The following is a 22,505-nucleotide window of genomic DNA, read 5'->3' on the forward strand; positions in this document are numbered from 1 at the left end:
CCCCTCCTGGGGCGCCTCTGGGGGCCGCCCGCCCGGGCCTCGGACGGCGGCTGGCCCAGCCCCAGCGCCCGCCCCTCAGCCCCCGCAGAGACGCACCCCCCGAGAGGGCACGTGCCCTGGACCCTGAGGACGAGGCCCGGAGGAGGCTGACCGCGAAGGCCGCAGCCCAGCAACTGGAACAGGGCACTGGCGCCCCGGGGCCGCGGCGTCCGAGCCCGGGACTCGAACCCGCGCCGCCGCTCGCCCCGAGCCGGGCCTCGCGGACCCGGCCGGCTGGCAGACGCGCGGCTCCCGCCTCCCCAGGGCGGCCTCGGGACCGCCTCTAGGACCCAGGGGAGCCGGCCCCCCCACCCCGGCCCCCGGCGGCACCGCCCCGGCCAATGAGCGGGCGCGATGGCGATTTATTTGCATGCGGGTGCGCCCCGGCCAATGGGCGGCGGGCGCGGGCGCGTGCGCGAGCGGGCGGTCGGCGGCCGGCGGCCGGCGGGCTCAGTCGGAGGATGGCCGCGGCCGCGGCGGGCGGAGCGCCGGGCACGTCCCCCGGCCCCGTCGCCCGGGCCGCGCCGCAGGCTCTGCGGAGGCGCGGGGACTCGCGGCGCCGCCAGGCCGCGCTCTTCTTCCTCAACAACATCTCCCTGGACGGGCGGCCCCCGAGCCTGGGCCCGGGCAGCGAGAAGCCCCCGCCGCCGCCGCCGCCGTCCTCCGAGGCCCGCGAGCCGCCCGCGCCGCCGCCGCCCCCGCCGCCGCCGCCGCCCGCTCCGCCCGCAGGCCTGCCGCCGCCCGGGTCCGCGGGCAGGGCCCCGGCGCCCCAGGGCCTGCTCAGCCCCGCGCCCGCCGGCCTGGGCCTCGGCCTGGGCCTGGGCCTGGACGGGCAGCGCCAGAGGTGAGTGCGGCCCGGCCCGCGCGGGGGTCGGGGTCGCCCGGCGGGGCCCCCCGGGGCTCAGGGTTGGGGTCCCCTGGGGTCCGCGGGCCGTGGCGCGGCCGGGGCCGGGTCCGCGCAGGGGTTGAGGTGGCCTGGCGGCCTGCCGGCCCGGGGCCGGGGTGAGCGGGGGGCGGCAGCGCCCTGGGCGGGGCAGCTCCTGCGCTGGGGTCGAGGTGAGCTGCGGAAGGGCAGGGTCAGCCCGTGACACAGGGCTGGGGTGGCCTGTCGGCATGGGCCCTGGAGATCGGGAGGTGACCCTGATGACCTGCGAAGCCCAGACACGCAGTTGGGGTGTCCTGGGCCCTAATGGCGAGGCACAGAGGGTTGGGGTGCCCGGGGCCTTGCCAGCCTGGGGAGGGAGCCTTGCCTGGGCCCCCCCACCCTAAGACGTCAGAGTCAAGGGTTATTGGGGCGCTGTCAGACCCTTGGACGTGGATGTTAAGGTTTCCTCAGGCCTTGTTAGTCCCCAGACTCAAGGCTTATGGCCCCCTTAATTCTGCCGCCCCCAAACACGGGATCAGGGTCCTCTCAATCCTGTCAATCCCCCGGACGCGGCTCAGGGTTCCCTCAGCCCTTATCAGCCCCTCCCCCTCCCTCTGCTCTCAGTCCTCCTGGCGCAGGGACGCACAAGCACCCCTGCACGTTACCCTTCCTCCTCTAAACCAGGTGACCCTCCATGTGCACCAGGGGTCTTCCCTGCCCTGTGACATCTCGCCCCAGAGTCTCCCGCCCAGAGCAGACCTCCCAGCCCACCATCCCACAGCTGCTGGTCACTGGAGCCCCCCATTACCCCAGCGTCTTTTGCCCGCTTTGAGCTCAGCGTCCCTAGGCCTGTCACACCCCAGGTCGCAGCACTGCCCCTGCCCTGATTTCACGTCTAGAAACCCCTCAGCTCATTTCAGAGCCACCCCCACCCCTGAGCTCCGCCGCTCTAGTCTGCGCCCCCTGCCCGGAGAGCTCCCAGCTGCTAGACACCTGCTTTCTTCTCCCAGGCCCTTTCACAGGCACCTGCAAAGGCACCGCTGCCAATACCCTTGTGCACTGACCCTGCCCCCTCACACGGTCCCTGCAGACCCTGGGGCTGTCCTCCCACTGCTGCCACCACCCCCCGGCCCTGGGACCGTCATGGGCTGCTCGGCACAGTGCAGTGCCTTCTCAGGGGCCACTGTTGGCCTTTTGTCTGGGGCTAGAGCTGCTGGGCAGGCGCGCTCTGCCCCGGGCCCTGGAGGTCTGCAGAGTCCTGCGGCTGCTGCCGCACACGGGTGGCCGAGACCTTGAACGCAGTCCCCTGTGTCCAGAGCAGGCCCTTCTTACCTGGGGGTCGTCACAGCCACACTCTCCATAATTGCCTTGCACCCCTGGTCCCAGCAGATCAAGGTGATGGGTTCTTCTAAGGGACTTATGGTTGGGAGAGTGGAGTCCAGCATACCGTGCTTCTGCCCAGGTTCCTTGACTTTATGTTCAGAGGTCTTCTGAGTGGCCCCGAGGCCGCCGTCACACTCTGCAGGTGGACTAGAGGAAGAGCTGCCCCTACACGGGCCGGGAGGGAGCCCGTGACCTGGCACTGTGCGCAGACAAGCCTGGCCAGGGCTCTGGAAAGGGCAAGGGCCAGTTGGGACAGAGGAGTCCGTGTGTCCCAAACGTGGGAGGAAGGCGCTGTGTGCCCCTCCCCAGGGAGATGGGGCTGCTTATCTGCCACGGGCCGGGTAGGAGGAGAGAGTGTTTTCTCGGAAATCAGTCCACTTTAAAAACAGCCCAAAAGCTTGCTTTCCTTGGCTGGCAGACTCCCACGAAGTGGGCCTATCTCCTGGTGGCCGTCAGCCCGAGGACAGTCCCCTCTTCACGCCAGTCTTGTCCGAGTCACACGATGCTCCAGGGCAGAGCGGCAGGACGGGCGCTGTGTGAGGCCACGGGGTCCCGCCCACCCACAGGCGCCCGTGGTGGGGGCCAGGCCCTCCCTGTGAACCTGCAGGCCAGCAGCCTGGCCCACGGTGCTGTGCCAGCAGGAGGATGCGGGAAAGCACCTGGGCCAGGAGCCCTGCCTGGCGGCGGTGCTCGCGTGGCTTTTGCAGGGTGCACGCAGGGCCCGGGCTCTGGAGGATGTGAGGACAGGCTGGGGTGTGGCGCAAGCTGGGTGCCCTTCGGTGTTCCCGCGGTGCCCTCCACGGTCCCCACGTTCCTCCTCCCCTGGCCTGGCCCTCCCTCCCACTTGGCCTTCACACCCCCGCTCAGACGTCCTTCCCGCCCTTCAGGGCCGCACCTGCCCACGCAGGCTCTGCGCCTCTTCGGTGTTTGCTGCCAAGCGCAGGGCCCAGCCGTTGGGTCTGGGAGCCACTGCCCCTCCCCTGACAGATGGCAGGCTTCTGCGGTAGGGACCGTCCGTTTCTCCCCATGCTCCCTGGGCCCAGAGGCAGGGCCGCAGACCATCGCTGCTGAGTCTAGCAGAGGGGGCTGCCAGCTACAGACGATGGACTTCGAGGGTCAGTTGTTCTGGAGAATGGAGAGAATTCTGAGGGTCTTTTCCTAAAGTGTGGTGGACTGACCCAGGCTCTGGGAGCAGACCTGGTTGCAGTTCCAGCTGCACCTCTCAGGAGCTCTGCGGCTGAGAGCAGGTGGCACAGCCTTCCTGAGCCTCAGTTTGCTTCTCTGTGAAGTGGGTTTGTGTTGAGCACTACCTGCTGTTGTGAGGTCAGCCGGATGGCCAGGGCTCAGCGAGGGTGCCAGGGGCCAGGCCGGGCCTGGGGCACAGGAGGCTCTTGTGACGTTCCGCCCAGGGCACACTCGCAGCTCAGCCCACGGTGCAGAGTTTGTGTTTCACGCTCAGGCCACAGTCTGGTTTCTGCTAAGCCAGTGCGTAAGTCATCAGAATCCTTATCTTTCTCCCTAGAATCTTTGACTCCCTAGAACTTTGTTTTCATTTCAACACTGTGGTCACTTAGCACTCAGCAGGTTTCTGGGCTTCCCCGGCTGGGTCAGACACGGGCTCGCAGGGGCTCTGCCCGCCCTGCCAGGCCGCTGTGCCCTCCTCTGCTCTCCCTGGGAGGCGTGGAGGCTCCAAACAGCAGCAGGGTTTCCTCTCACAGTCTTAGAGGTCACAAGCCTGAGCCAGGGGTGGGCAGGGCTGTGCTCTTGGGAGCGCTCCGGGGTAAGGGCCCCCCAGGTGCCCTGGGCTCATGGCCACAGCACTGCCGTCTCTGACTCCGTTCTCACACAGCTTCTCCTCGGTGTCCCTGTCTTTCCCTGGCGTTTTCCTCTGCTTATAAATGACCAGCCGGTCATTGGATCAGGGCCCACCCTAGTGGCCTCATCTTAGCTTGATATCACCTGCGAAGACCGTCTTGCAAATGTGGTCGTAGTCACAGTTGACAGGGGTGAGGACGTCAGCACGTATTTTGGGGACACCGTCGTGAGTGTCCAGGGCATTAGCAAGGGGGAAGGTTAGCTGGGAGCAGAACCTTCGCGATTCTGGAGGGTTCGCACAGGGGTGGCTCCGAGAAAGGGCCAGGAGCCGCCCTGCGCTCCGGAGGCCACGAGGGTCCGTCCAAGTGGACGTGGTTTCGGTGGAGCATCTGGCGGTCTGTTCACATTCCTGATCTGGGAGTTTCTTGCTCTCCAGCTGGAAGACGGCTGGAGCTGTCACTGAGGTTGAAGCCTAGAGGGGGCCTAGAGGGCTTGCCAAGATGGAGGGCACACGGGTCCCGTCACCCAGGGAAGCTGCAGGGACTTGGTGAGACAGAGTACCTAGGACCACCCACCCATTCAGCAGGGATGCACGAGGGCCTGCAGTGTGCCAGGCCCCATGCCCAGGCCGGGGTGGATGGTGGGCCAGCTGGATGAGACCCCCGCCCGCACTGTCCTGCAGAAGAGCCTTCCGTGTCGCGTGCTGGCATGTCAGCTGCCGGCCGCTCTCAGGCTGTCTGAGCCCACGCACTGCAGCGCCTTCACGTGGCCCCGGCTTGGCCTGAGGGGTCTCCCAGCCAGGTGCGAGCCCTCCTCTTTTGAGCTGGGCCCTGTTATCGGTTACAGAGTGAAGTTTATCAGACACTGGAGACAACATCGAAAAGGTAGCGATTTCTCTTCCTGTCTGTCACTGGGGAGGCAAGTGTGGGTCCCGGGTTTGTAAAGGGGCAGCTGTGAAGGTGAGCCGGGGGCTGGCCGCCTGTACCCTCTAGACAGGCCCCTGTGCTCCCAACCCCTTCTTCCCTAGAGAGTCCTGCGCAGGTGGTCTCAGGCCAGGCGCTGCCATGCGGGGGATGCCATCCGGTGAGCCTTGGGCTTAGGGCGAGGGCCTCCCGGCTCCCCAGGACTCGCGTTTGCCCAGACATCACAGTGGGTGGGGGGGGGTCATTAGCTGAGGTGGCAGGAGCCCACACTGTGTTCTTTGTAGTTTGTTTGTAGCACTTTTAATTTATTTTTTAATTAAATTAAATTAATTTATTTATTTGCTGCGTTGGGTCTTCATTGCTGCGTGGGCTTTCTCTAGTTGTGGCGAGTGGGGGCTCCTCTTCCTTGCGGTGCGTGGGCTTCTCATTGCTGTGGCTTCTCTTGTTGTGCAGCACAGGCTCTACGCGCGCAGGCTTCAGTAGTTGTGACACATGGGCTCAATAGTTGTGGCTCGCAGGCTCTAGAGAGCAGGCTTAGTAGTTGTGGCGCACGGGTTTCGTTGCTCCGTGGCATGTGGGATCTTCCCGGACCAGGGATTGAACCCGTGTCTCCTGCGTTGGCAGGAGGATTCTTAACCCCTGCACAACCAGGGAAGCTCTGTAGCACTTTTTAAACAGAGGTGTGACAGGCGTCCAGGGAGAGGCGTACATCCCGCCCACCGACCTCCAGGCCTCGGGGCGCAGCACCGCCTGTCCCCCCACAGGTTCTCAGCCAGGCCCTGCACACACCGCTTCCGGGGGCCTGCTCCCAGCGGGGTCCGCGGCAGATCACTCCCAGTGGGGGTTTTGCAGGTGGAGCTGCTGGAACGTTCCTGTCGTGTTCGCAGCTCAGGCAGCGTATGGTCGGCGTTGGGATTCCGAGCCATTTCCAGAGTGGCTGGTGCTTAGGGGGCCGTTGGGGCCGCGTGGGAGACCATGGGGGTCCCGCCTCAAGACTCCCCGAGAGGCTGCCTCCGAGGTCGACCGGCCGGCCGTGTGTTTGGGAAGGGCGCCGCCTAAGGAAGGGCCCGGCGCCGGTCCCCGTCCTGGGATGAGCAAGCCCAAGGCTGCCCAGGCAGCCCCCGGGGGTCCCCGTCCCAGCAGGGCTCTTGGCAGCTGGCCGGCTTCTCTGGAGTCGGGGAGGGAGCATGAAAGCAGTGTCCCCTCGCTTGGGCAGCCTGGTCTGTGCTCAGAATTCAGGGTGCTTTCGTCAGCGTTGTCCCATCTCTGGACCCAAACCCAAATAGCATCGCCCGGACACAGGCTGAGTTCAGGAATGGAGCCCTGAGAAAACAGCGGCCTTGCCTCCAGCTCCCCCGCCGTGGTCAGGAGGGTGGCACGGGGGGTTGGGGGGGCTGTGCGGAGACCTTGTGGGGCGCAGCTCCCAGCCCTGCCCCTGCCAGCTCTGGGCCTGGTCCCCCACCTGCACACTGAGCGTCAAGAGGCTTGAGTGTATGTGTGAAATGCTTACAAAGAAGGGAAGATAGAAGGAAACGATGGAGACAGAGATGCACGAAACCAGCTGGGCCAGGTGTTCAGGCTTGGTGAGGTGAGAGGAGCGCGCTGGGCCAGGGCTCGGGCGGCCAGGGCGTGTGGGCGCAGGCTGTGCCGCAGGGCTGGCCCCCAAGGGCCCATGGCATCCGCCGGGCACCTCCATGGAGACCGCCGCTGGCCTGGGCCCTGTAAATGAGGTCCCAGGCGTGCAGGAGCCGTCGGGCCTCACCTGGGAAATTATCTGAGGAAGCGAGCCTGAGAAAGCCACGCGGGACTGCTGCCCGGGGCCTCTGAGCCCAGCCCTGCGGGGCAGGACACGCATGCCTGTCCGGGGCGGCTCCATCCTCCTTCAAGGCTGGCCTCGCTTCCGGGCACGGGTCCTGTACACCCACCTCCAGCAGGGCACCCTCCCAGGGCAGAGCCTGCCGCATCGCCTGCTGTGGGGCCATTGCGCCCTGGCCCCTACCCCAGCCTCCTCAGACGCTGGGTGTCTGCCTGACGTGCCCCTCCTGCTGCCCCCTTCCCACCTGGCCTCAACGCAGGGAGATGGCCTGACCGTGCCAGGCCCCGTCTGGGCACCAGGGGTCCTGCTGGGGGGAGGGTCCCGTGAAACGCTGCCAGGAAGGCGGCATCCGGGCAGGCTGCTGCTCCCGGGAACGACCGCGCCTTGAGCTCTCCTCTCTCCGTCCTGCCCCAGGAGCCCAGACACAGCTCAGGCTCGTGTGAAATGGGCGCTATTGACACCTGGGCCCTGGGCACCTGCCCGGCCCATGCTGGGTGCGAGCCCCACGACCCTCATCTCATCCCCACGGTGCCCTGGGCTGCAGGAGGAGCAGGGCAGCAGGGCCTGCCTTCATGGCTTTGTCCTGAGCGGTCCCTGCTGGTGGTCTTGGGGCAGGAACCCGGGTTTGTGATCTTGACCTGAGGGTGCAGCTTGCACAGGGTTTCTGGGCCCCGTGCCAGGTGGGAGGCGCCCCCCCCACCCCCACCCTGAGCTCCCCAGCATGTGCTGGGTGCTGGTAAGGCCCCCGGCTGGGACGGTTTTGAACCAAACACCTGGATTGTCTCGGACAAGCCGAGAGCCATCACCACCTCAGAGTGCTGGTGGGAGCCCCTGACTGTCGTCGGGCAGCCGCGCTGTCGTCGCCAGGACACACTTCTCCCCAACAGCCAGCTTGTCTGGGGCTCTCTGGGCTTCAGCCTCAGTCCTGGCCTAAGGCCGCATGTGTGCCCTCCCGAGCGGTCTCTGAGGCCATCTCCCCAGCCCATGGGGCCTCCTGCCCAGATGCAGACAGCTCCTGACACGCCTGACCACGCAGCCACGCACCCGTGCTCAGCCCTCCTCCGCGTGGGTCTAATAGAAGCGCTCTCCTCCCTATCCCAGGCAGGGCTTTGCTCCGAGAAGCATCCAGGCTGCTGGAGCCTGGATGGTACTGAGGGGCTGCGGGTTGATGGGATTTTAGCTCCTTTATGCTCTTGAGGGTGGGGGTGAGAGGCAGGAGGCCAGGGCGGGGGGACGCCTCCCCCACACGCATCGCAGGACCACGGGTGGTGCCCGGGCTGCGGCTGCTGTGGGGCGGGGGGAGGGCCATGCATGAGCTGAGCCTCCGGTCGGGGGGGACATAGCCATGGGAAGATCTGGAGAAAGAAGGGTCCAAACCCAGGGAACAGCCCCTGCCTGGGGTGGGGGGCACGGGTACAGAGAGTGGAGGGCAGTGAGGGTGCCCCGCCGTGAGAGAGGCTGTGCACGAGAGAGGCTCCTGTGTGTCCTGGGCCGGGGCCGAGTGTGTCCACACTGGCCGTGGCTCCAGACGCTGAGGTGGGCAGGCGGGAGGGTTGGCAGGACGGATGCCCATGTGACGGCCAGCCCTGCAGAGCCACCGCCGGACCCCATCCAGCCCCACCACGCCCCCTTCCTGGGACCCCTGGCTGAGCTCAGAGAGACGGTAGGCAGACCAGGGCGCAGCCAGCCATCCCTCCCGGCGCACATCCCTCTCAGGCTCTCCTGGCCTTGGGTGGCCCTGCCCAGCACTCAGACCGTGCCTCAGACCTGCTTCCGGCCCGTGGCCTAGGGGCCTCTCCCCAAGAGAGGAGGGCCCGTGAGGCAGCCTGCACCTGTACCCTGAGGCCCTGCTGTGTCCTCTTTACAGAAGGCGCGTCGCCTCCCAGCGCTACTCCCTGGAGTTTCTGGAAGACACAGGATGCACCCCGGTCCAAAGGTGAGGAGCCTGCCTGCTGCTTGCAGCTCGGCCTTTCTCCTGGGGCCAGAGAGGGTCCCGGGAGGGGAAGAGTGACCCGCCCTTCACCTGCAGAACCAAACATATATCCGGATCCCCAAGACACAAAGGCCTGAAGAAGACTCACTTCATCAAGAACATGAGGCAGTACGACACCAAGAACAGCAGGTACCAGCGTGCGGCGGCCCGGCCCGTGGCCCTGGGGCTGCCCGCCGTGCCCTCCCTGCAGCCGGCCGGGATCCGGGGTCCTGCCCTTGTCCTCAGCCCTTTCTTCCTGCAGTGCACGAGGCAGTGCACTCCCTTTGGAAGTGGACCCTCCTCCCCTTCCCGCCCGCCTCCCTCCGTGGGTCCACGGCACACCCTGGGCGGACTCCGGCCTTGGCGGAGGTGCTGAAAGACGGACATGGGAAGCACGGTGCGAACAGGCAGCACGGTGCGGTGCGTCCAGGAAGGAAGGGGGCGCGGAGGGCGGCTGGCTTCCGTGAACCGGGCTGCAGAGTGGCAGCCAGCGCCCAGCACAGCCCTCGGAGGCCCTGTGTCTATAACTGCCTTGCCCTCCTGGCCGTGAGGCTGTCGTCGTGAGCGAGAGCGCCCCCAAGACCGTTGCCCTTCCTGCTGGAGGCTGTGCCCACTGGGCAGCCCTGGTTGGGAAGTGCGGTGTCTCCCCCGCAGCGGCCATAGCTTGGGCAGTTCTGGACCCTCCCCCGCACCCCCCAACATGGTCCTTAGCATGATGGGCTCGGCCTGGTGCCCAGGAGCAGTCCCTGGGTGGACTGAGTGCCAGGCTGGCTTCTGTGAGCCCTGGATGCCCAGGGTCCCAGCCAGGGAAGGGGGTCTCCCACTGTTTTCCTCCCCTCAGGGCTCGGGGTGGGCTGGGCAGAGCTGTGCCCAGGGGAGAGCGAGGCCATCCCCCCTGCTCCTTGCCCCACACGGGGCCCCTCTCGGGCCGCTTTGGCTCCGCACGTGGAACGGGCGCTTTCCGATGCCCTTAGGCTCCTGCCCCGCTGGGACGCCTGGGGACGGGCTCCCTCACCAGCCAGTCCTCGGGCACGTGCCTCCAGCCTCCGCCTGCCTGCAGGGTGCCGTGCGTCTCGGGGAGGGCCCGTGCTCCCTGACGGGACGAGACGCGACGCCCTCATTAAGCAGCTGGAGGCAGCCAGCGAAAGCTGGGCGGCCAGATGGACCAAGCCTGGCGACTGGGCCTCCTTGCGAGGGCGTCCCCGGATGCCCGGGGGGTTCCCGTCCGAGTCTGGGCGGGAGGGGCAGCTCGCCGGAAGCGCCGCCGCCGTGCTCTGACCCCCGCCTCCCGCAGGATCGTGCTCATCTGCGCCAAGCGGTCCCTGTGCGCCGCCTTCTCGGTCCTGCCCTACGGAGAGGGCCTGCGGCTCAGGTGAGCGGCTGGCCCCCACGTGACTGGGACTCACACCCTCGCGGCCCCGTGCAGGGGCCTGCAGACCCGCGTCTGCCGAAGCTCTTTGGAGCTCTGAAGCCCGTTCGGGTCCTGGTTCTCTGGGAGGGCCGCGTCCACACCGTTATCTTGTTTGAGCTCTTAAACATCCGTGCCTGGGATGTCCCTCCTGGAGGGGCACTGCCGTGCGTCCCCGTGACCAGCCGGGGCGGCTGTGTCCCGTGCGTAACCCCGTGAAGAGGGGAGTGGCTGTCAGGGTGGGGACGGCACGGCGGGACCCGTGTCGGCTGAGGGTGTGGGTGCAGGTGGAGGGCGCGCCCCCGGAAGCAACGTGGGCTGAAGCCGAGGTGGGCCCACCTCCAAGAAGATAGAACAGGAAGGGCCCAGGACCAGGAGGGGGCGCGTTGGAGCCGGCTCTCCCAAGTGGGGGCACTGCTTCTACAGGGGGAGGATGGGTAGTGCCTCGGTGGGCCTCAAGGGTGCAGGGTGGGGGGCGCTGCGGGACCCTGGGGCTCGGCTCCCCGCCTGCACGAGGTCGGGGCTGAGGGCCAGCAGCGCTGTCCCGTCCCGTCCGTTGCAGTGACCTGAGGGTGGACAGCCAGAAGCAGAGGCACCCGTCCGGCGGCGTTTCTGTGTCTTCCGAGATGGTCTTCCAGTTGGAGGGCGTTGAGCTGGGGGCAGATGGAAAGGTGGGAGCCCACACCGTGTGGGGCGGGGGCCGGGCCTGTGTGTGTCTGTCGAGCGAGCAGACGCGAAGTTGTCTCATTTCAGTCACCTGAAACGTAAGGTCCCCACGAGAGGAGGCCACGCAGCCTGTGCAGAGGGGCGGGTCGCCTCACGGGGGCCTGGTGACAGGAACGACCCCAGGGGTGCGGGTGTGGGAGGTCGGGCTCCGGAGTCAGAGAAGCGCGGCCGCCGATCCCAGATGAGGGGCGGGGCGTTCCAGAACCTTCGAGGGAGGGGGCAGCGTCAGCCCTGGGCGGCGGGGCTGCCGCAGTCAGGAGCCGGTGGGACCTCCCGTCTTGGACGGGGTGGCGGGCTGAGCCCGGCACGCTCCCTCTCCAGGTCGTGTCCTACGCCAGGTTCCTGTACCCCACCAACGCGCTGGTCACGCTCAAGCCGGACGGCCACGGCCCGACGCCTCTGCCCCGGCCCGGCGGCCCCCGCACTCTGCTGGGGTCCAGATGCAAACCCGTCCCGCCCAGGGCGGCGCCAGCCGGCTCGGAACTAGGTAGCCCGAGGGTCCTGACCAGGGGCAGGGCAGGTGGCCCAGCGCGTCCCATCCGAGCCCCCAGTCCTCAGCCCAGGCCTGGGGAGCGGGTCAGCCGCGGCTTCTGAGGAGAGAGGGGCCCCCAGAGCGTGCCCAGCGCTTCACCTGAGCCCAGCAGTGCAGAACCCACGTCCACGATGGCTCCCGGCGGGCCTCCTCCTCAGGACGTCCTTCCCCCACCCGGCCCCCGCGCTCCTTGTCCCGCCGTGAGCCCTCAGCCCAGCTGCTCCCTGGCGCTCGGCAGGCCCTGACCGAGGCTGGGGTCGGCCAGAGCCGCTGACCGGCGCTCTGGGCTCGTGGTGGGTCAGGGCTGCCCTCTGCTCACAGGGGCCGATGCGGGGGATGCCCTGGAGTACAACCCCAACCTCCTGGACGACCCTCAGTGGCCCTGCGGCAAGCACAAGCGCGTCCTCATCTTCGCATCCTACATGGTAGGGGGCGCCGCCCGGGGGGGCGGGGGGCTGTGGGTCGGCACCGAGGGGGGCGTGTGGCGGCCGTGTCACGGCGCCGTTCTCGGGGGCCCGGGGCCTCACGGGCGCGGGCGCAGGCGGCGTGCAGCTGCCTCCAGTGGCCGGGCAGACGCCCCCGGGCTGCATGCACACGGCCCTTCTCTGTCTCAGACCACGGTGATAGAGTACGTGAAACCCTCCGACCTCAAGAAGGACATGAATGAGACCTTCCGGGAGAAGTTCCCGCACATCAAGCTGACGCTGAGCAAGATTAGGAGGTGAGGGGGGCGGGGGCGGGTGTCCCTCAGCCCGCATCTCGTGTGCCTCCTGCCGCCAGGCCAGGTCGGCCCCTCCTCTCCGCTCCCCCGTAGATTCCTGAGCTGGAGAAACCCCACACACACCCCTAAGCCCCCCTTCCCACTGTCCAGCCAGGCCAGTACGAGCAGCAACCCCGCCACCTCCCTGCTCAGGCGCCCTCAGTGCCTCCATGCCTGCCGGCACGTGTGGGCCCTCTGAGCTGGGCCCTGTGATTGTCCCCACTCGATGGACGAGGAGGTTGAGGTCCTGTGGCCGGTGGTCTAGACTCCACCTCGGCACGCATGCACCTCAGGGCCTTTGCACTGCCCTTCTCTCCCCACACTGGTCCCCTCGCTGCCACAGGAGCACCGGGACTCTGCCTTCTGTGGGGTCCCCTTGAGGGCAGTTGGGGGGTACTGCGGGCCCAGCCGAGGGCCGAGTGGGGACCATCACCAGCTGCAGCCCGCCCACCAAGCTGCAGGCCCCAGCGCCCTGCTGGGCCCCCTGGGAGGAAATGGCGCTTTCCTAACAGCGCAGAGGCGCACCCCTCGAGCAAGGACGTGCACACGTCCCGGACCCACAGCCCTCGGCTCCCGTGTAAACCCACAGTTTAAAACGAGAGATGCGGAACCTGTCCGAGGAGTGTGGTTTGGAGCCCGTGACCGTGTCTATGGCCTACGTGTACTTCGAGAAGCTGGTCCTTCAGGGGAAGCTCAACAAGCAGAACCGCAAGCTGTGCGCAGGCGCTTGCGTGCTGCTGGCCGCCAAGATCAGCAGCGACCTGCGCAAGAGCGACGTGAAGCAGCTCATCGACGTGAGTATGCTGCCCCCGCCCCCCGGCGCACCCCACCTGCACGGGCGCGGGCGCCGCAGCTCAGCCCCTCTCTTGTCAACACAGAAGTTAGAAGAAAGGTTCCGGTTTAACAGACGGGATCTGATTGGGTTTGAGTTCACGGTGCTCGTGGCCTTGGAACTTGCTCTCCACCTTCCCGAGAACCAGGTGTTACCTCACTACCGACGCCTCACCCAGCAGTTCTAGCCGGGCCTCTGTGGGCGCTCCTGGCGCGTCCCCAGGCACTGGCTGCGGACGCGGGGTCCCCCCGGCTGCTGCCGCTGCTCCCCCACACCCCCGCTTCCTCGGGGGGACACGGCTTCCATTCCAAAGCGCACCACGCCGCCACGGTATTTCTGAGACCCTTCCTGCGTTCTTCTGTGAGCAGAACGTGGGGCTTTGTTATTGTTTGTTTCCTGCGCCTCCGAATGGTCTGGCGCCAGGACTTGGATTCACGGTGTGTGGGGATGGACCCTGACGTCACAGCGTATCTCTTCTTTGCCTTGCCCAGCCTTCCGTGACCATCGGAGCCACCACTCTAGTGTCTCGTGCAGACCTGGTGTCCAGGTCTCACTGCAGGCGCTGGATTGCTGGAGTGAGCCTGTTGGAGCATTAATCTCCGTTATTTGAGGTTTTTGGACGTGGAGGCTGCACTGTGGAGCCCCCCACTCCCCTCCTCTGCCTGACTCCCTCACCTCCGGCACAGCCCCTCGGGAGTGTCCACCCACCTCCCCGCACCCTCATGCAGAGCTCTGGCGTCAGCCTAAGCCCAGGAGAGCAGGCTCCTGGTTGGTTTTGATCTCGCTTTTTACTCTTGGACCTCTGTTCTTCTGAGGATCGCGTCACTGTGAAGTCCTGATGCCCTGAGGGCGTCACGCACCCCAACAGGCCTCTTGACACAGAACTAGCCCAGCCCACGCAAGGATCCGTCTCACCAGGAAAACCCTACTTGCCCATGACACTTGGGACCTTCAGGATGACTGGATTGCTGGCTCTTGATCTTCCTAAGCAATATTGTGGAGAAAAACCATATTTATTGTCATTTAGGATTTGGTTCTGTGGGTCTTTTTTTTTAAGGAACAAAAACTGGCTAAACAAGGTCGGCTGAAGTTGTGACTTGAACCACGCTTGACCGTCCAGCAGGGAGGAGACTGACCACAGCCCTGCCTCCCCACAAGGGTCCGGCCCCACCTTCTCCCTCCCAGGCAGGAAGTGGGAGCCCCCTTGGCAGGAGCAGCCACGCCAAGCAGACCCCAAGGGTCTGGTCATCTTTCTGGGCAGGTCTGTGTGCGGCATGCGAGCTTCTCCAGGCTACACGTGGCCCAGTTCTTCTACTTGCTGCCCTGCCAAGAGCATGAAGACCGAGGGCTGGAGCTTCTCCTTCACAGGTCGGCTGCTCTCAGAAAGGACCAGGTTGGCTGGGCCATCAAGCTGCTTCCCTACGGCTGTCCCATCACTGTCACTGGAGGGGCTCTGAGACAGCCCCACCCTGCCTCCTACCCACGTGCACTGGTGCTTCTGCGGAAAGGAGACGCCAACCCTCATCATAGCGCTCAACCACCAGCAACCTGGGGAGACCCCAGCAGGGGTGCAGCATAGGCACTCCCACCCTGCTGGCTGCTGTTCCTCAGTCATTTGCTCGGACTAAGGGGGGGGGGCAGGGCTACAGGATGGCACACAAAGCCCAAGTCTGTATCCCGACCTTATTTATTGAGGCGTGCCTCTTCCCTGTCCTCCCCGATGGCCCCCAAGCCCAACATGCAGCCCGGCAGGGGGTGGGGGGGCTTGAAGGATAAGCTGCTAGGCCCCGAGTACCCCTTCTGGAAAGTGGCCTGTCCTGCCCCCACAGCATCTCAAGGACACTGCAAGGGACCGACTTCCAAATGCACGTCCTGGTTTACAGTTAGTCTTGAGGAACATATCTGTACAGAATGGCTGATACAGTAACTTAAGTTTGTGTGTCTGTGTTTATGTAGCAAGAATTAGTCATTCACCAAACCCATCAGTAACCTTCCCTCTAGTGTGTTGTGCCCTTTTTAATAACGTCAAGAGCTGCCACTGTGTGGTACTCAAGTGAAGCCAGTATTTAAGGTATTAAATTCAGCCTGAACTGTCACCCCCTGGAACCAGCCCAGACATCTGTGTCCAAGGGCCTGGGGCCACTCCCTCAGCTCCTGGGAGGCGCTGTGGACTCGAGCGCCAAGTGGCCATCTGACCTCACTGTCTAGTCACGTGTCATGGATCTGTTTGCAAAAAGTAATGTATTTGTGCTTTAAGTAAAAGTTGGTTTTGCAACGCATCATAGGCTGCCTTCAGCTGATTGGCTCCTTCCATTCACAGCACAATGCCAGCCCCATCGCCCCTCCAGGGCCCAGAGGAGCACCCCCCCCCCACCTCCAAGCACAGAATGAAACAGATGGGTTTTTCATTATTTATTTATGACAAACGTTCCACATCCAGGATTCTCTCCAATCAGAAGTTCCTAGAACAAAAGGAAGGACAACGTTAAAACCTGATTTCCAAAGACGTCCTGGGCTTCTGTGCCCAAACTCCAGCCCCCTTACTTTGAGACGATGCCGTCTGCCTTGGCCAGTCGGAGAATAGAGTCATCTGACTCGCCCTAGGGGAGAAAGCACATTGGGACCAGGTGCCCAGCCACACTGCTGTCCGGATGGAAAAAGTGGAGACACACTAGTAGCAGGCAGACCCCTGACTCGGGGCGGGGGGTGATACCCGGGAAGCTCCAAGGTCGAGCCCTGCCTGTTTTCTCAGATGGCCCTTTCTCGGGCCTCCCAACCACCTTTTTCCACCCCCAGGAAGGGGCTGGCAACCAGCACAGCCCAGGCCAATAAGCTCCAGTCTATTCTGCCAACAAACCCACTCGGGCCTGGGGACAGGGAGGCCCACGAGCCGGGGACACTCACCATCCTGCGAATGGCCCCGCAGATAGCGTAGGTTTTAAACTGGCCATTGAACCTGCCTGTCACCTTGTCCACCTATAAAACAAGAACGGGGGTCACAGAGTGGGGCACCCAAGCCCTTCGGGTCTAAACCTGTGGTTCGGGAATCCACGTGCAGGCCCGCCCAGACGCCGCCCCCTCCCCCGCGGACAGGCCCTCCCGCCGTCTGGCTCACCTCGGCCACGTTCATCTGGATGGACGCGTGGTCCTTGGCGCCGATGATGCGGTTGCTGGCGGAGCTGCGGGGGGAGCGCAGTGAGCGGGGAGGGGCTCGGGGGCCGGTTGGGGGGGTGGGATGTCGGAACCGGAGCAGGGGGCGCTCACCATTTCCGCGGCACGTACAGGTCCACGAACTCGCCGGCGTCGTTCTGCATGTCGAAGGAGCCTCTGCAGGGGCCCCGCGGCACCGTGAGGACCGGCCGTGCCCGCGCGCCGCCTCCCCGCCCCGGCCCCGCGCCTCCCCGCCCGCCCCGCGCCGCCTCCCCGCCCCGACGCCGGCCGCGCGGCCCACCTGGTGCCACCACGACGGAGCGCGAGCGCAGAAAGGAAGCGCCGCGTCCCCCGGCAGTGCTATTGGCGGGCGGGGCGGAGCCTCGGCGAGCACTTCCGGGTCCCGCACGCCGCTGAGCCTCTGCGCCTACAGCGCGGCCACCCTGACGCACTTCCGTTTCCGGCGGGCGACTGCCTCGCGCGGGACTGGCGAGGGCGCCCGCGGGCGCGTCTCCGCAGCGGGGGCCTCGTTCCGGGCGGGCGCGTCCCGCCGCCGGGAGCCGCCGGGGCCCGCGGCCGCTCAGGCAGGACCCGGCCCGGAGGCGGGGGCGCTCGCCGGCACGGGCGAGCTGCGGCCCGCGGCGGGGCGCGTGCTCCGGAGACGAGCCGGGCGTCAGGGCCGCGGACGCGGAAGGGGCGCCGTGGGCGCTCAGAGCGCGGGGGAAAGGGAGGCCCTGGGGGTGGGGGACCCCAGAGCCGGGAAGCGAGCGCGCTCCCCCCGCCGCCCGCGCCTTCCTCCAGGCCGCTCCCGGACCGCAGAGCCGGCTTCCCAGGGCCCCCCCCCGCAGTCGCAGCGGAAACACCCGCTTGGGGCTGCGCCTGTCGGAGGCGAGGGAGGGCCCGGCGCCCAGCGCTGTCTGCTCGCTCTGTGCGGGCCTGCACGTGAGCCCTGGCAGCTCAGCCGCGCGGTGCCCCGTTTCGGTCCCTGCCAACGTCTGTACGGCTCTGGGCCGCACGTGCCCCCGTGCCTGGAAGCCAGTGTCCGTGTGGGCAGTGTGCCTGACGTTGCTTCCCCGGGGCGCCAGCAGCTGGGCCTCAAGAGAGAGGTCGCGAGGGCCAGGGCCCCGTGGGAGGGTCACTCCGTGTTCATGCCACCCTGAGAGGTGTGTGCTCGTGTCAGGACCCCCAGCACACGCCTCACGTGTTCGTGTTTGTGATGGCCGTACCCACCCGGGTTCTTGGCCCGCCCTAATCAATAGAAACAAGAGGCCAGGTTTCATCGGGGCTCCTGCTGCAGCAGGAGGGAGGGAAAGCAAACAGCAGCTTCCTCTGCTCGCGCCCCGGTTCCTCACGTGGTGTGAGGGCAGGGGCAGGCCCCCGGGTTGGGCGGGAGGGGGGCTTCGGTGGTTGGCCCCCGCCTTTGGCGGTAGTGTGCGCAGCGGTCATGTGCAGTACTCTTGTTTTTGCTCCCAGCTCTTTAGAAATGGCAGCTGGGTTTTGGTCTTTTTGTATCTCGTTGTTCATAATTTGCCTCAATTGCTCACGCACGTAGCTGTTTTTTCGTCCCGTATAATTTCTTGGTACAGTATTCTGTTGCCGGAGGAGACATTTGTCCAAGTGCAGGCATTGCAGTACAGGGTCCCAGGTTCCAGGTCCCAGCCTGTCTCACTCGGGAGTCTGCACAGCTGGTCTGCCTGTGTGTGTCAGTGTGGGGTCAGCCCAGCTGGGCCTGGTCATCAAGAGATTCGCTCTGTAGCTGAGAGGCAGGAGACGGAGATAGCCAGAGCCCTGGAGCACTAGAAAGGAGGAAGGCAGAGGGAGGTCTGTGAGGGTCCTGTCCATCGGAGCAGAGAGTCCAGAGGTAAACCTGCACACGTGTGGCCAAGTGGTTTCTGACGAGGACCGTTTAAGAAGGAAAGGACTATCTTCCTCACAAGCGTGCTGGGAAAACTGGGTCCTCACATGAAAGAGAATGATGCTGGACCCCTGCATCACACCAAACACAGAAAATAACTCAAAATGGATCGAGGACTTAGATGTAAAACCTATGACTGTAAAACTCTTAGAAGAAAACAGGACACAATCTTCGTGACATTGGTTTTGGCAATGATTTGTTGCATGTTGAGACCAAAGGCACAGGCAGCAACAGCAGCAATGGACTTCATGAAAAAATCTGTAAATTTGCATCATAAAGACACCATCGGGACTTCCCTGGTGGTCCAGGGGTGACGCCGCCACACTTCCAAAGCAGAGGGTGCAGGTTCCAGGAAGCAAGATCCCACATGCCTCACAGGGTGGCTTCCCAAAAAGAGTAAAGGAAAATACCCATTTTAAGTATTTTTTTTTAATTTTTTAAAAGACACCGTCAACATAGTAGAAAGGCAACCGCGGGAACTTGGGGAGAGGGGTCCCCACATCCCACTTGTAGTCTCCTCCGCAGCCACTATGGGGCACCCGAGAGCTGCGCCTGGCCCTGCAGGCGGCCCTGCAAGGGACCCAGACGCAGAGGCTCCCCTATCCACTCCACTGTCCTGCCGGCTGAAGGGGGCTGGCCACCTCCCTCTGGCCCCTGGCCCAAGGCCCAAGGGGTGACTTGTTTACTGAGCTTCCTGTGAGGTCTCCAAGTTAGAAAAGGGCCAGAGGCTGGGTGGGATGAAGGGATTGGGGGCAGGAGGACCCAGCACTTCAAAACACTCTTCGCTGTCCTGAGCCCTTTCTGCGGCTCTCAGGGAATGGGCAGCAGCTGCTCAGCAGGGCAGTCCCCAGCAAGACCCCCGAGCGCTACAGGACAGACACCTCTTCCTGCTGCCCTGCACCCCACAGACGCTCCGGGTCCCTCTGACTTGCAGCCTCACGTCAGGATGACAGGCTGGCTTTGCACCCTCACTCTGCCTCGTAGCTGTGTGACAGATCACTTAGCTGCTGCCTCCTCCTCCCGGCTGTGACGTGGGGACAGTGGGAAGAGCACCACCCGGAAGGGTTAACACCTGTGCGGTGCTCAGAGTGCACTGGACTTCAGGAGGCCCTCGGCATCATGGTCATTGTTATGCTATAGATTTGAACCCAGGGCTGAGGACCCCGGGACCTGCACTGTCTCCACCCCAGTCTCGCACGGGTCGTCATTCAGGCTGCCCAGCTGGGTGATAGTGGCCGGTGGAGTTGGACAGTGTCCGTGGGCAGCATCCGCCGCCCATTCCCCAGCACCATCCCGTGGGCCCACCCCACAGCCAGGTAAGCCAGGCGCTCAGACGTGTGGGAGGCAGCCTTCCCAGGCGTCTCCTTCCTCCCAGAGCTGCTGCTTCTGGGCCGGGCGGGGCCGGGTCGGCCTGAAATGCATTGTGTGTGGAAGGGAACCAGCCGCAAAACCAGGAAAGCCTCCTTCCGGGCCTGGGCGAGAGCCCAGGGTGAGCCCCAAGTCAAGGCCAAGGGAGAGGCTTCTCCCTGTGCGGACCTGCCAGGTGCCGTGGCCACCGGCCCCTCCTGCCTGCTCTGTTCTCTGGGAGAAGGTCCAGCTCACAACAGAGTCCCTGCCGCAGAGGGGCTCCCGGGGGGCACGGAGCACGCAGGCTCCCACCAAGCAGGTCCTGGTGCCATCGCCCCCCCCACCCCCCGTGATTCCAGACCATCCTCTGGCTCAGGGAGACAGGCAGGCACTAGCCCTCCAGTCTCCGTGAGGCTCAAGGGAGGCCATGGCGGGCGTGCAGGGCCCGCCTCAGGTGGCGTGCAGCCCCGGCATGCGGGTCTGGCCTCGGTGACGCGGGGTGTCGTGGGCAGTGGGCGTTGCTACACACAGGCTGGCAGAGCCCGGGGAGCCTGAGCGTGTCTGCCCACCATCACATGCTGTGCTCGTTTATTTTATTCGGTTTTGTCGTTTTATTTTACTGCGTTGGCTTTTCTCGTCGAGCTGTCATCTGCACGTGGTAAGGAACGCAAAGCCTAGTTGTTCCACGGCTTGGCATTGGGGCAGGTCTGGGCGGCTCCCAGGAGGCCCTTGCAGGCCCCTTCCCCAGCTCTAGGTGCAGGCACTCTGCAGGCGGGGTGGGGGCTGAGCCGGGCACGCAGGCCCCGGCGGACACCCAGCGGAGACAGCTACGAGGTCAGAGACACCCAGCAACGTCCCATCTTCTGGCCCCACCCCTCCCGGGGGGCCGGGCTACAAGGACTGAGCCAAGGGACAGGAGGCACTCCCGTCCCAGGCACGCACACGGCGTCCAGCAGGTTCGTCCCACTGGACGTGCTGCGGGCTCAGCATGCTGGCCAAAGGCCAGCACGTGCCAGCCCAACCGGTGGAGTTTCAGGTTCAAAGCAAGGAGGGCTCAGAGTGCGGGCAGCAAGGCCCACCATTACCCCCAGGGCCAGGGTCTGTCCCCAAGCTGACCTCTGACCTCAGGCACAGACGGAGCCCCAGTCCCGGGTCCAGGCTGACCTCTGACCCAGGCCCCACCACCCCGAGGGGGCCGCAGTGATGAAGGTGAAGACCTGGGAGTGGGACAGGCCTGTTTTCCAGTGCCCACCCCCGGCCCTGGCCCCAGCCCACTCCTTTCTTTTCCTTCTTTTTTTTTTAGACGATTTTTTTGATGTGGCCCATTTTTTTATACATTTATTTTATTTTTTATTTATTATTTATGTATGTATTTACTGGCTGTGTTGGGTCTTCTTTGCTGTGCGCGGGCTTTCTCTAGTTGTGGCAAGTGGGGGCTACTCTTCATTGCAGTGTGCAGGCGTCTCATTGCGGTGGCTTCTCTTGTTGTGGAGAACGGGCTCTAGGTGTGTGGATTTCAGTAGTTGCGGCACGCAGGCTCAGCAGGTGTGGCTTATGGGTTCTAGAGTACAGGCTCAATAGTTGTGGCGCACAGGCTCAATTGCTCCGTGGCATGCGGGATCCTCCCAGAGCAGGGGTGGAACCCGTGGTCCCTGCGCTGGCAGGCGGATTCTCAACCACCTCCTGATGTGGCCCATTTTTAAAGACTTTGTTGAATTTGTTACAATGTTGCTTCTGTTTTATGTTTGGGGTTTGGGGCTGCAAGGTATGTGGGATCTTAACTCCCCCAGTCAGGGAGCAAACCCACACCCCCTACACTGGAAGATGAAGTCCTAAGCACTGGACTGCCAGGGAAGTCCCCCCCCTCCTTTCTGAGCCTCGGTTTCCCCATTGGAAGGTCGAAGCTGTTTTCCCTTCCCCCGTGGGTGGAGGTGAGGGTTCAACAGGACGGGGCAGCCAGGGGCCTTGTACACCTGGGGGCGGGCACAAACCCAGGGAGGGAAAGACCACGCTTCCACCCACCCCTTTGCTGCTGTTCTCTGCAGTGGAAAGGGGTACTGCGGTCTGTCTGTCTGTCTGGGAGGTGACCTTTTACCGGCTCGTCCTGCCCTCGGAGGAACGAGCAGCATGTGCAGGTCCCCAGCACGGCACACGCCAGGCATCCCCAGCGTCAGCTGCCGTGCGGCCGAGTTCAGGGAGTCACGGCCTTCCCAGCAGGCGCGCTCTCCCCGCCTGCAAACTGAGCCTGAGAGCTGCCGCCTCCTCGGGAGGGTGCTGACCGCTGGCCCCGCACCTGGTCCAGGCCCCACGGAGGCCCTGTGGCCATCCTGTGAGCAGGTGCAGTTATGAGCCCACTTTACAGAGCAGGAAACTGAGGCCAAGGGAGAGGAAGTGGCTCCCCAGGGGTCACAGAGCCAGGGCGCGGGGCGGGGTGGATGGATGGGATATGGCGCAGCCAGGATGGGCCCTTGTGCTGGAGGAGAGGACCCCTCAACCAGACTCACCCCTCCCCGCCCCACCCCAAGCTGAGGAAGGTGACTGGTGGGCTTTCAGACGTGGTGCACTCAGAAGCTGCAGTCTGGAGGCCCCTCATCTCCCTGCTGTGCCCCGGGGACACCAGCTGGGGGCCTGGGATGGCCTAGAGAGGAAGGCCCTCGGGCCCGTGCGAGGACAGGGCTGCCGCCAGGGCCCAGCCCAGCCTCTGAGCAGGCAGCCGGGCAGGTCGGCAGCCGCAGAAACACGCCCAGAGGCAGAGGTTTGTGGGCCTGGAAAGCCCAGGTGCAGAGTGACGGAATCCAAATTCCTGCCCCCGGTGAGTGGGCCTGGCCCGGGCTTGTCTGGGCTCTGGGCGGCTTCTCCTCTCCCCACCCAGCCCTGCAGACACTCTGGGACTCTGAGGCTCTGGGATGTCTGGCAGGGCCCAACCAGGTGGTGCGCCCCCCCACCTGCTATGACCTCATGCAGGTGGCTGTGCGGGGCTGGAGGTGATCCTGGGCCCCCGGGCGGGCACTGGGCTCTGCAG

The 22,505-nt window shown here is 65.0% G+C and overlaps 2 protein-coding genes across 2 annotated transcripts; one reads left to right on the plus strand and one right to left on the minus strand.

The window, feature by feature from the left end:
• The first annotated feature begins 485 nt into the window (after positions 1-485).
• Positions 486-15,344, plus strand: CABLES2 (Cdk5 and Abl enzyme substrate 2). Its single transcript, XM_057702037.1, has 10 exons — positions 486-883; positions 8,709-8,777; positions 8,871-8,963; positions 10,108-10,185; positions 10,784-10,892; positions 11,269-11,434; positions 11,801-11,904; positions 12,094-12,200; positions 12,829-13,033; positions 13,118-15,344. The coding sequence occupies exons 1-10, from the start codon at positions 501-503 to the stop codon at positions 13,256-13,258; spliced, it is 1,455 nt and encodes a 484-aa protein (XP_057558020.1). The 5' UTR covers positions 486-500; the 3' UTR covers positions 13,259-15,344.
• Positions 15,345-15,468: 124 nt separating this feature from the next.
• RPS21 (ribosomal protein S21) lies at positions 15,469-16,491 on the minus strand. The gene is made up of 5 exons (XM_057702038.1): positions 16,336-16,491; positions 16,187-16,250; positions 15,976-16,047; positions 15,616-15,671; positions 15,469-15,533 (listed from the first exon to the last, which is right to left on the minus strand). The coding sequence occupies exons 1-5, from the start codon at positions 16,383-16,385 to the stop codon at positions 15,524-15,526; spliced, it is 252 nt and encodes an 83-aa protein (XP_057558021.1). The 5' UTR covers positions 16,386-16,491; the 3' UTR covers positions 15,469-15,523.
• Positions 16,492-22,505: the final 6,014 nt, after the last annotated feature.

Source organism: Hippopotamus amphibius, chromosome 12 (assembly GCF_030028045.1).
Source record: "Hippopotamus amphibius kiboko isolate mHipAmp2 chromosome 12, mHipAmp2.hap2, whole genome shotgun sequence".
Lineage (NCBI taxonomy): Eukaryota > Metazoa > Chordata > Mammalia > Artiodactyla > Hippopotamidae > Hippopotamus > Hippopotamus amphibius.